At 41.6% G+C, this 12437-nt stretch overlaps 1 protein-coding gene across 2 annotated transcripts in view; it reads right to left on the reverse strand.

Annotated features, from left to right (window-relative positions):
• Positions 1-348: 348 nt before the first annotated feature.
• Positions 349-12437, reverse strand: part of RHBDL3 (rhomboid like 3) — a 69441-nt gene continuing 57352 nt past the window's right edge. For both annotated transcript variants that reach the window (XM_074188967.1, XM_074188966.1), the window contains 2 exons: positions 8915-8975; positions 349-6838 (listed from right to left, as the gene is read on the reverse strand). In XM_074188967.1, coding sequence (XP_074045068.1) covers positions 6567-6838; positions 8915-8975 — 333 coding nt within the window. In that variant the 3' untranslated portion in view covers positions 349-6566. The remainder of the gene's footprint in view (positions 6839-8914; positions 8976-12437) is intronic.

The raw sequence follows: 12437 nt of genomic DNA on the forward strand, positions 1-12437 counted from the left end.
CTAGAGTGGAGGGGAAAAAAAGCAAAGTAAACATCTCTTAGCTGAAAATTGAAAGCAAGAGTCCTAAACTTTGATTTAAAAAAATACTTTGCTAATGATTTCAATATAATTGATTTCCTTTGTGATCATATGTGATTTATGCATTTAGAAACATTTTTCTGATTTTATCCAATTTCCAACAGGGTCCATGGGACAAAAAAGGTTAAGGACCCCATTCTAGGGAAAAAAAAGAATTCCCTTTAATAACCACCATAGAAGCCTGTGCCCCATCTTAAACAATTATCCTCAAAAACTGTACTTTTCTGGTTTGGGGATACCTCCACCCCAGCAGGCCCCAACCTTCCAGCCATGGGTCTGACTTTTTTGTATATGCTCTTATTAAAGTTTTCTTTAATAGGAGTGTTCATCTAATTTTTCTACTCTGCTCTTCTGCTGTAGTCTTGTCATAGGCCCTGTACCCCCCCCCAAACATCTGTAGCTCATTTCTAACATCATAGATGAGGAAATTGAGGTCTGTGCAGATGATATGACTTGTTTAAGGTCACACAAGTAGTGAAGATCAAAGATGGGATTTGAAACTAGGTCCCTGTTATTTGAGCAAGGATTCTTTTTTTTTTTTAAGTGGCTTGCCCAAGGTCACACAGCTAGGTCATTATTAAGTGTCTGAGACCGGATTTGAACCCAGGTACTCCTGACTCCAGGGCTGGTGCTTTATCCACTGCGCCACCTAGCCGCCCCTTGAGCAAGGATTCTTAGCCTAGTCTTTGAGCTTGTTTATTTTTGAAATATTTCAATATAACTAGTTTCCTTTGTAAACCAATATATTTTATTTTATGCATTTAAAAACATTCTTCTGAGATATTAAGTCCATAGGCTTCATCAGATGACCTTTTTGGTGATCTAGGAGAACCCTAAGTACTTTTTCACTGATGGGGAGATTCTCTTTGCTACTAGAAAGGGATAAGTCCAAGGACTAGAATTCAGTCCCTGTAGTTCCTCCTAGCCACTGGTTATTTGTAAGTCAAGCCCACAATCCTTTCAATTTCTCCCAGACTGAAGGACAAACTAGGTTCCAATTCATGGAGGCACCTCCCATAACCAAATGGCTTTACCCAAAAGAATCTTTAATGGATTCTGTGCTCAAATAATATTTGTTACAACAAAAATATACAGAATGTACACAATACAAAAATATTTAGAAACGAACATTGCAGCTTGGGCTACTTCTCAACTATCAACTTTCTTTAGCCCTTGGAGGAGAAGGGAATCGTCTGTCGGGCACTTCTTATTTAAGGCAGAAATGTTATTGATGTTCTAGTTACCATGGGAAACACTGATGATATCCAAAATAGAAGAAATCCACAGGCCCCAGGAATCAACATTATTTGCAAACTAAATTGGGAGCTGAGAGGAAACTGGATTGGATTTGGTGAATGATGACTTCCATTTGTCTCTATGTATTAATAATTCTTACAAAAAGCCGATTGCAGATCCTCACTAGGAGAGGAAGTGCTCTCAACTGATGGTTGGTTGTCCAGACCTTGCTGCCATTGTGGAAGGACCTCATTAAGGAGTTTTCACCAATTAAAATCCCAAATGATTAGTGGCACCATGTAAAACATTTCTCCTTTGAAGGGTCTTCTCTCTCTCTCTCTTCAAGTGCTGTGATTATTTTTCTATTTAACATGGGAATTTCACTGCCATTTTTGTATTCTCTATCTTTTGGGTTTAAATTAGACAAGACACTCAACCACTGGCCTCTGTCTTCCCCAGTTTAGACTGAAGATTTAAACCAGTTTCATTCTTCTTTACCCAAGCCCTTGGTCCCAATATCAGACTAGCTAGAGTAACTACATTGGAAAAAGGAAGGAAGAGGGGGAAAAATTAAAAAGACACGAGCCATTGACTGCCTGTTATAAGGGGAGAGGAATTGAAGAATGGAGGGACTTCTAGGGGTGACAGGGAAAAAGGTGAAAGGTAGAAGTAGGTACTGCAAAGTTCTTGGTAAACCCAGCTTCTTGCAAGCAAATGATCCTGAAATAAGAATAATTGGTGTTCTTGTTGGATACCTTGAAGGAAGAATGCAACCAACTGCCCTTCTCATCTTTGCTGGTATTTCCCAAGGCTGCTTAGTTCACCATGGTCAGTAGAGATCAGAGAAGACATGATGGGGGATTAGGCTTCTTCCTACATGTGACTCAACTTCCAAGGTCTCATGGACAACCTGTAGGGTTGGTTCAGTAAAATGGCATGTGAGGAGAGCAGAGGGCAGTCAACTGTGAGCACCAAAGAGGACAGAGGGTGGTATTGGACATGTGAGGAAGGTGATAAGTGTGAGTTCCTGGGGGGACATCTCATTCATGGGAGACTAGAGTTAACAAGTGTGTATGTACGTGTTTTCTACACTCCAGTCCCCATCCTTTATAGAAAAAGCCCAGGACTAAAGTTTGGAGCAAGTTGGGCTGACCTCATAGGGTTTCTGGGCATTTCATCATAGACTATCCATCAAGGACGTCAAGTGGGTAGATTTCTTTCCTTCCACCAAAAACTCTAGGGCTGGTGATGTACAAGATTGACTCAAATGGTTTCTGAGCATCATTTCACAGTCTCTTCACTAAGGAGGTCAAATAGGCAGATTTCTCCACTCTCACCCATGGCTTTAAGGTTGAGGATGTGCAAGATTGACCTCAAAGGGTTTCTGAGCAACTCTTCACACTCTCATCACTAAGGAAGCCAAGTGGGTGGATTTCTCCCCTCCCACTCACAGTTCTAGAATTAGGGACATGCAAGATTGACCTCCAAGGCTTTCCGGAGCATCTCTTCACAGTCTCTTCACTAAGGAGGTCAAGCAGGCAGATTGCTTCACTTCCACACACAGCTCTAGGGTTGGGGACATGCAAGAATGACCAAGCATAGTAGCTAAGAGAATGCCCTAATGCAGACAAAATTCTTGCAGAGCCTAGTTGGTGGCTGTCTGTTCCTGCACTTCCCTCAGGTGGAATGAAAGATGAACCCAGGAATCTCAGGAGCTTTTCTTTCCCTCTCCAATCCTTAGCAATAAGCACCTGAACTACCAATCCTTTACCATCATTACTTTAATCCAAAGGGGAAAGCATTAGCTGGGGCAAAACCAAAGTATCCTTGGGGAATGAGGTAGGGATGTGTGTTCATGTACACTGCTAAGATCAGTTAGCTCAATGAAAAGTTCTAGAAGTCCATTCTCTGGTTGCTTCAAAAAAGGCAAGCTTGTAGCACTCAGCTGTGACCTTGGCACAGCCCAGGGGATACTTTGGTAAGGTTTGGAGCTGATTATAGCTGCTCTGGTTGTTGGTATTCAAGTGGAAAGAAACGCTGGTGGAGAGTTTCACTTTGGTCCTGGGCAGGGGATGGGAACACCCCCTAGGAAGCAACCAGGTGTGTGCCTGGTGTCCTAATGGTATAGACTTACAGATTTTTTTCCTCCCAGGGAAAGCACTGACTTGAGTTCCTAGATGCCCAACATAAACTTTCCAGCTAACCCAACTCCAACATTCATAGAAGGATAACTGCTACTCTGCTACCTCAGGAATTCTAGTTGGGCACGTACCAATCCAAAGTTCCTCCCTAGACCCAGCTACCTGCCATTCTGAAGAAACAAATAGCTTGGCCCCTTAGGGCTGGGTTGTTCAGATGCTGTCTCTTGGCTGTCTGGCCAACTCCAGTAAATGGGTGGGAGTTTCCAAGAACAGTCAAAAGAAAATGGTACATTATGTCTGCTCCTCTGGTACAGGCCTATCTCTGGCCAGGTAGCTAGAGATGGATTCTTTCTGAAAGTGATTTCCTTCCCCTCTCCGGGCCTCAGTTTCATCTTTTGTAAAAATGACCAAATTGTACTTAAGTGCTCTTTCTAGATCTAAGATTCTATGATTCTGCTATGAGATGCTAACATTTTCACTGCAATATTCAATATAAATCCAGATTTCCATGAAGGTAATATCCCTCCCACTGCAGCCTCTTCTCTTCCCACTCCATTCTGTAGGGACCTTAGTTTTCTAAGACTACTGAACACTTCAAAGATCTAGGACTTTGATAGAGAGGAGATGCTCTCCCCTCTGCCATAGTCAGTCATCATTTGGGAAGAGATGCTACGGCTAACCTGGTAACATCTTTTCAAATGTATCCGGACCCATGGCTGAAGGCTTTTTAGTTTCTTAGGTCTGAGCAGAGTTTGGATTCCATAGGGGCAGCTCCATGGCATGATGGGATACAGGAGGAAGGTTTTGCCTATGTGACCTACATTGCCATGGAGATGAGACTCTCCAGCAGAGACAATCCAAGAGTGTCTCAGACAGCAACATGTTGAAATGGGAGAGGCTCTGTTGGAGAGTCTCATCACTGTGGTGATGTGATTTACACCAAATTTGACCCCAAAGCCTCAGTTTTTCTTCTCCCAGTCTCCCATTTCCTGGCAAAGTTCCTACTCAAAGGTACCCACAATACAACTTTTTTTTTTTGGAATTAATACGCATCCAGAGGTAATTAAAAAGTCAAACCTTAAAACATGGACTCTGCTAAAGAGAAACCCAAGGGAAACTACTCTCTCTTCTTCCATTCTCCCCTATTCATAGAAAACCCTGACATTTCAAAATTGGAAGGGACCTCAGAGAGGTCTAGTTTGACCAGATTCAATGAACATCCACTATAATACACCCAACAGATGGTCCTTCAGTCTATGATCTGGAGGTGGGAACTGATCACCTCCAAGGTGGCTGTTCCATTTTTAAACAATTTTAATGGTTAGGAAGTTTTATCGGACCTCAATTTTAAATTCCCCTCTTTGTAGTTTCCTTCTTTGTTCCTAGCTCTGCCTTTAGGAATCAAATAGAATGTCCAGGACTTCTTCTAAGTGACAATACTTCAAATACATGGAGAGAGCTATGATGTCCTTCTCTTCAGGCTAAAACCTCCAATTTCTTCAATTTAGTTTTGCTGTTTCAGTCATGTTCAACCCTCTGTGAGCTTATTTGCATTTTTCTTGGCAAAGGTATTAGAGTGGCTTGCCATTTCCCCCTCCAGCTCATTTTTATAGATGAAGAAACTGAGGCAAGCGGAGTTAGGTAATTTTCCCAGGCTGTATTTGGGCTATATTGGAACTCAGGTCTTCTTGACTCCAGAGCTGGTGCTCTATGACAGAGACTCATGGCTCTTTACCATTTTGGATGCTCTTCAATCTGCTTCCCCCCTTCTCATCCTCTTCCTACAGCTCAGAAGATCACTCCTGAAGTCTGTAGAGTCATTTTTTCTGCTTTGATTCACTCATCTGGCAGGATCAGTAGAGGGGAGGGGGATGAATGCAGAGGGAAAGTCCTTAGAGGAATGCTGAAGTTTTTCTTAAGAGGACAGGCCCAATGGATATGACCTACTCTGCTCCCAATAGCATCTCACACAAATTCTTGTGTTCATAGATGGAGTGTGGGGTACAGATGGAGGTGGGAAGAGTAAGGAGAAGACCCTAGGAATAAAGTTTAGGTAAGAAGGGAGCCAAGTCGTCAGGCAAAATGTCAAATAGAGGGAAACCCAGCAGCAAAATTCAGGGATTTGTGTGTCAGGACTGTTGGTGCCAAACAACATTCAAGGGACCCTGCACTTTTTTCCTAGCCTAGGCTTCCACCAGGATAGGAACAGGCTCATTAGGAATGAGACAATCAGTTGGTGGAGGGAGGACTGGGTTGAGATCCAGCTCATCAACTCTGCTTATAACGGCCTCTTTTCCTCCCTTCTCCTGAACTAAGACCTTAGAGGAAAAATAATACACATTCTCTCAAAATAGGGACACCACTCCTCCATGTTGATGGAGAATCCCACTTTTTTCAGTTATACCCATAGGATGATAGGAGCATAGAATTAGACATAGAAGGGACTTTGGAAGTTATTGAGTTCCACCCCCCCCCCTTCATTTTACAGGAGACTGAGGCCCTAGAAAAGCAAATGACTCAGTGTCTCATAGTATATATATGCAAGGCAGAATTAGAATCCAGGTCTTCCTGATTGCAAATCCAGTGCTCTATCCATTGTAGGAAGGCAGGAAGACCTCCCCTACCGGCTGTTCATTAAGCTCTGGTCCAGCTGCTTAGAAGTATCTTTCCTTTGCTGTCCCCTCCAGGTTTTAGCAGTCCTAGACACTGGGACAGCTATGCCATTTCAAGAGCAAGGCCTCTACTCATCTTTTAGGGTCACATTTGGTGGGCACTGCTCAGTTTTAAGTTAGGGAGGGGATAGGAAGTTAACTTGAATTAACCTGGAACAAGCCCAGGCCATCCAGTAGCATCCAGAATTCCCAACCCTGAGCCTGCTCTGGAGAGAACTAACATTGCCTTCTTCATCTCTGTAATGGCCTTTCCATGAATGTCTTCCGCTAACGCTTTCTTTTGCAGCCCATCCCATTCCATATACAAAAATAGAGCCAATGAGCATCTCATTTCTTCCTTCTCTCTTTAAACCAAGCTGGCGATGAAAAACAAATGAAAATTAAAACACTCAAGAGTTCGATCTCCATTGGCATCTCCACCTCCACCTGAGGGGGCTCTTCATGGAGGAGGGGGCAGCCGGAGGTCCAATAAGCTGTAGGCAAAGACATTCCAGAAGACAGCAAACAACACGAAGACAGCATACATGGCTACGAAGATCCACCATAGGGACTGGTCCTGGAGTCTCTGCTCATAGTTCCTTAGCACTACCACACCCAGGGTGATACCCACTGCCACACCACCCAGGTGGGCCACGAAGCTAGGGTGTGGGCATGGGGGGTATGCCGATGGGTGGAAGCGCAGCCAGACAGCCCTGCCAAACTCCATGCTCACTGCAAGGGGTGGGAGAAACAGAGAGGGGACCAGGTGGGTGATGGGACAGGGCAAGATCTTGGGAGAAGAGAACTGGAAGGGACTTCAAAGGCCATCAAGTCCACCTCCCTCATTTTAGGGGTCTGGAAGCTGAGACCCAGAAAAGATAAATGACTTGACTAAGGTCACACAGTGGAGCCACTACTTACAGAAGCATAGAATTAAAATTGGAAGGGATCCTAGGGGATACCATTTTATAGATAAAGAAACCAAGGTAAACACAAGTTAAATGATTTGCCCAAGGTCACACAATTTGTCTCCAAATCCATCCCAGTTCTCACTGGTCAGAACTGAATCTTATGCCTTATACTCAGGTTACGCTATGGACGACCATGATGAGTTTCTTCTCTTACCCCGTTCTTAATTTTCTCATCTCCAAAATGGACAGTTTGTTTTAGTTTCTACAAATTAAAATGGGCATTTGTTTACCTTTGACTTTGCAGGATATAGTTCTGACACTTTTGTCTTTGAAGAAATCTATCTATATAATGGGCACAATGATGATGATGATGATGATGGTTTATTTATTGAATCTGTTATTTCCCCCTCTCTTCCTCTACTTTCACCATCCCCAGAACTGCACAGATATCCATATCAGTAAGTCTAGTTCTGGGAAATCAAACACAGCAGCCCTAATATTCCCTTCATAGTGCATCCTGAGCCAGATTAAAATGTAAATAGGGAAGATTTAGCAAAATAAAAAAAATAAAGCATAGAGAACATTAAAATTGAAATCTGAGCCAATATCCAACCCAAGGGGATCCTTTTGTATGGATTAGTGGCCTCTGTTTCTGTTTGATTTGGAGCCCACTGAGCATCTCATTTCTTCATCTCTTGGATTTCTCAATTTAGCGATAGCTTCTCCCAAGTCCCTTATCTTGTAATTCTAGATGTCACCTCTAGATGGCAGCACAACAACCTTCAATTTCATTTCCCAGGGTGTCCTGAGACAGAAAGAGGACTGAAAAGGCAAGGTCTTACTCCAAACATCACTGGCTCTTTTATAAATCTCAGAAACTCTTTTTTTTTTTTTAAAGAAAAAACTGGGCTTGCACAGATAACTTCCTTTCTTTGAAGGAGTCAAGGGAAAGAGAAAGGTATCAGTGAACACAAACTCATTTTATTTTTATTTTTAATCTGGTGCCTCAAACAGACTTCTTCTCTGGCTATAGATACTGAAACAAGTCCTAGCTCTCTAGTTTTCCCCAAGACTGTATGGTCTCAGTCTCAAGTTAGGATTCTAAGCCTACTCATCCCTTATGAAAAGATCTGTGGGTAATCTTTCAATTGGGAAAGACTTTAGAAGTCATCTCTTCCAGCCCTCCTCATTATACATGGAGAAACTGAAGTCCAAGGAAGGGCAAAGACATTGCCTAATGATGCCTAGTTCTTAGAATCACAGCTTTAGGGCTTAGGGATAGTGAAAAGTTTAAATGACTTGTCCAGGGTCACTGGGCAAGTCATATGTCAGAACTTAAATCTAGGTCTTTCTGAGGCCATACCGATGAAATGATAAGTTTGATCCCTACCTCCTCCCCAAAAAGTCATGCTCACTGAAATGTATAACTAATAAGTGTTTCTTAAATTAATTTCTGTGGAGGGTTGAGCAGCTATTCCAAATAAACTCCTAAGGTAGATTGGAGGGTGCAGGGGATGAAGGCAGAGCTTCTCTGCTGACTTTCCTCCTTATCCATATAGCCCCTTCAAGCAAGCAGAATGAAGCTGCCCCATACACTGCTAGTGCTTACTCAGCCCAGTCTGGGCTGCTATGGTCATGCCCCCTTGCCTCCTTCCTTATGTAAGGGATAGGGAAGAATCCTGTGAAAATCTATATCAGAAGAGACCTGAGTTTGAAACCCACCTCTGAGGATTACTAAATGTGTGACCCTGGGCAAGTCACTTCACACCTCAATTTCCTTATCTGTTAAAATGGGGATTAAAAATTGAAGTCCTTTATCTACCTCGTGAGGCTCAAATGAAATATTGGGTATAAAACATTTTGCAAACTTTAATGGGCTTGGCAAATGGACACTTACTACAGATCAAGGCTACAGCCATCCTCAGCAGCTTGAACTGGCACTCCATCCCTGACCAGTTCTGGAGAAAAAGAAAAGAAACAAATCAATTCTGTGCCAAGAACCTCTCTTTAAGAACTAAACTGCTTTTAAAAGAAAAGAACTGGAAACTAAGGTGATGCTCATCAATTGGGGAAAGACTGAAGAAGTTCTGGCATAGGAATGTGATAGAATACTCCTATGCTATAAGAATAATGAAGGGGATGGGTTCAGAAACATCTGGGAAGCTTTCTATGAACTGAAGCAGAGGGAAGGGAGGAAAACACAACAATTTATAGGATTAAAATATTATTTTAAAAATTAATCATTTTGGAATATTTAAAGATCAACTGTGATCAACCATAATTCTGGAGGATCGGCATGAAACATGCCGTCTACCTTCTTACAGAGAGATGATGAACTTAAGATGCAGTCACTTTTGGCCATGGTTATTGATGAAATTTGTTTCTAAATTTTTTTTTATTTAAGGAAATGGGGTTAAGTGACTTTCCCAAGGTCACACAGCTAGGCAATTATTAAGTGTCTGAGGCTGGACTGACGAAATTTGTTTTGATTGACTATGTGTATTTGTTACAAGGGTTTTGTATTTCTATTTTTTTTTCAATAAGAGGAGTGTGAGAGATATCAAGTGAATTTTTGCTCATGGGAAACAATCAAATAAAATTAAGCTACATAGATTGATATATTATATATTTAAAAAGAAAGAAAGCTGTAGATAATAGAGATCCGTGGTTTCATGTATAATCTCCTCTTGTTCTATTATGCATATCCAAATGCCAATATTATTTGGTGTTTGTTAAGAATAAAAATAAAATTTTAAAAGGGCTGAGCTATAAAAACTAGTCCCTGCAAAGTAGATACCTGCTTTCCACCCAAGGGTGGAAAGTAGTATTATTTATGTTCTAAGCTAATTCTCCATTAGCTTGTAAACTCCTAGAAAGTAGGGATTATTTCATTCTTTGTCTTTTTATTACAGCACCTGGTACAGTGAATGGTGTTTAATAAATGCTTGTTGATTGATTTAACACAAGGAGTCATAGCAGAGTTCTCTGTAAGGTAACAGCTTCTTCAATCTCAACACCCTCCTTCTCCAAGTGCATTTAAGGATTCACTTTACAGAAACTCAAATTACTTAGAAACGTTTTAGTGGCATATCAATGGCATAAAGCAAGGAAGAATTGTGTTTGCTACCTGCCCCAAATACAGTTCAGGAGTCATTTTCAAGTTCCCTTTTGGGGGAGAATGGGTTAAATTCAGAGGCATTTCCCACCAGAAGCCCAGTTCAGTGACAGGGGTATCTGTGCCAGGGAACATACAATGAATCCTACTGTGTAAAAGGTTTGCTTTCTAGTGAACAGCCTGTGGAAGGCAAATTGGTAAAAAGAGAACTCTTTAGGCGTCTCCCTGTACCTCCCCTTTCCCATTATTTCTCACTGATCAGCAAACTGTTCTTAACAAAATGTGAGATGTAAGACACACACATTCTCTTTAGAATATAAAATCTAATCCTCAAATAGGGATGCAACAACTTTGAAGAAGCAGATGGCTGGGGAGTGTCACTGGCTGGTCTGTGTCCCAAAGGAAAACTTCACGAGAGATCAGCAACAACAATTAAAAAAAAAGGACTAAGGTTTTTTCCCATTAGTTTTGACCAGCACAATTCTATTTCTGTTGATTTTCTAAGGGTGCATTTTCTAATCTGTCCTGGTTGGGTAACCATTATCATAAAGCTATAAGGGAATTGGAGCGCTCATCTAGTCCCCCTTCTTTCTGGAATCCCTTCTGAGTTTTCCCAACAGGCAGCCATCAAGTCATTGTGGAACACTCAATGACAGGGATCTCAGTCCTTCACAACTGCAACCTATTGGACTATTGGGAAACTACCTTTGTTACTAAGTCCTTCCCTCATATAATGATGAAATGTCTCCCTGTTCTTTTCAGAGAAAGAACCTTAGAGGTGATTCTAGTTCAACTTCAAACTGAAAAGAAAATCCTCTCTACAATAGACTTGACAAGTGGTCATCCAACCTTTGCTCAAAGACCTCTGATGAGAAGTTCACTGTCTCCCAAGGCTGCCTATTCCACTTTTGGATCCCTTTAGTGGTTGGGAAGTTTTTTCCTAACATCAAGCCTAGAATGGCCTCTTTGCAATTTCCACCCAGTGCTTCTGGTGCTATACTCTAGAGCCAAGTTAAATGAAGCTAAAATGTCTTTATGACAACCCTTCAAATATTTAAAGACAATTATTGAATGGCATTCAATTCAAACACTTTACATAATCTCATTTTCCCTTTCTAGAAGAAATGGTGGGAAGATCAAGGAAATGCTTTCAGTAAGGCATTTGACAGTCTCCTAAGCTATCCTTGTGAATAAGATGGAGAAAAGTTATCTTGATACTGATTCAGCTAGAGAGATTCCAGATTGGTTGAATCTAAAGAGAAATCAGCCATTAATGGGTTGATATCAATATGAAGGAAGTTCTCTATAGTGGAACTTTAGGGAGCAGTCCATGGTCCTGTGCTATTTGATATATTGATCAGTGACTTAGTTAAGACACAGACAACAATTCTGGAAGATTTGCAAGTAATACAACACTGAGAGGGATAGCTGGCTAGCATGGTGGATGAAAAAGTCAGGCAAGACCCAAAATGATCTCAACAAGTGAAAATGATGGGCTGACTCTCTTATGGTAAAGTACAATAGGGAGAACATAAATTTCTCTATTTGTGTGAAAAGGGCAGAACAGGAAAGACATAGCTATACAACAAACTATTCTTGTGAAAAAGATCTGGGACTGGGGAAGCTAGGTGGTGCAGTGGATAAAGCACCAGCCCTGGAGTCAGGAGTACCTAGGTTCAAATCCGGTCTCAGACACTTAATAATTACCTAGTTGTGTGGCCTTGTGCAAGCCACTTAACCCCATTGCCTTGCAAAAACCTAAAAAAAAAAAGAGCTGGGAGTCTTAGTGGACTCAATGTGAGGCAATAGCAAGACAGTCAACAAACTTATATTCTCCTAGTTTGTGTTAAGAGAGGCATAGCATCCAGAAGAAGAGAGAGAGAGCTGATAATACCTAGCCAAACCACATTGGAAGGGAATGTTGTGGGCTTGTGGGCACACCTTTTTAGGAAAGATAAGGATAGAATAGAATTCATCTCTAAGCGTACAAAGAAAATGGGGAGGATACTGAAAACCATGTCACATGAGGACTGTTTGAAGGAAGTTAGGTTGCTTAACAATGAGAAAACTTAGAGGAGACATGATACTGAGTCTTTAGGTTGTCCTTTGGAAGAGCAATTGAACTGGTTCTGACTGGTATCAGAGGACAGATCCAAGAGCGAAAAGAAGTTTCAGAGAGTAGAATTCAGTTTGATATTAAGAAACTAACTTCTTTAAAATTAGAGCTGTCCCCAGGTCGAATAGGCTGCCACTGGAGTTTGTCAATTCCCCTTCCCTGGAGTTCTTCAAATAGAGACAGAGATGG

Source organism: Macrotis lagotis, chromosome 5, assembly GCF_037893015.1.
Source record: "Macrotis lagotis isolate mMagLag1 chromosome 5, bilby.v1.9.chrom.fasta, whole genome shotgun sequence".
Classification (NCBI taxonomy): domain Eukaryota; kingdom Metazoa; phylum Chordata; class Mammalia; order Peramelemorphia; family Peramelidae; genus Macrotis; species Macrotis lagotis.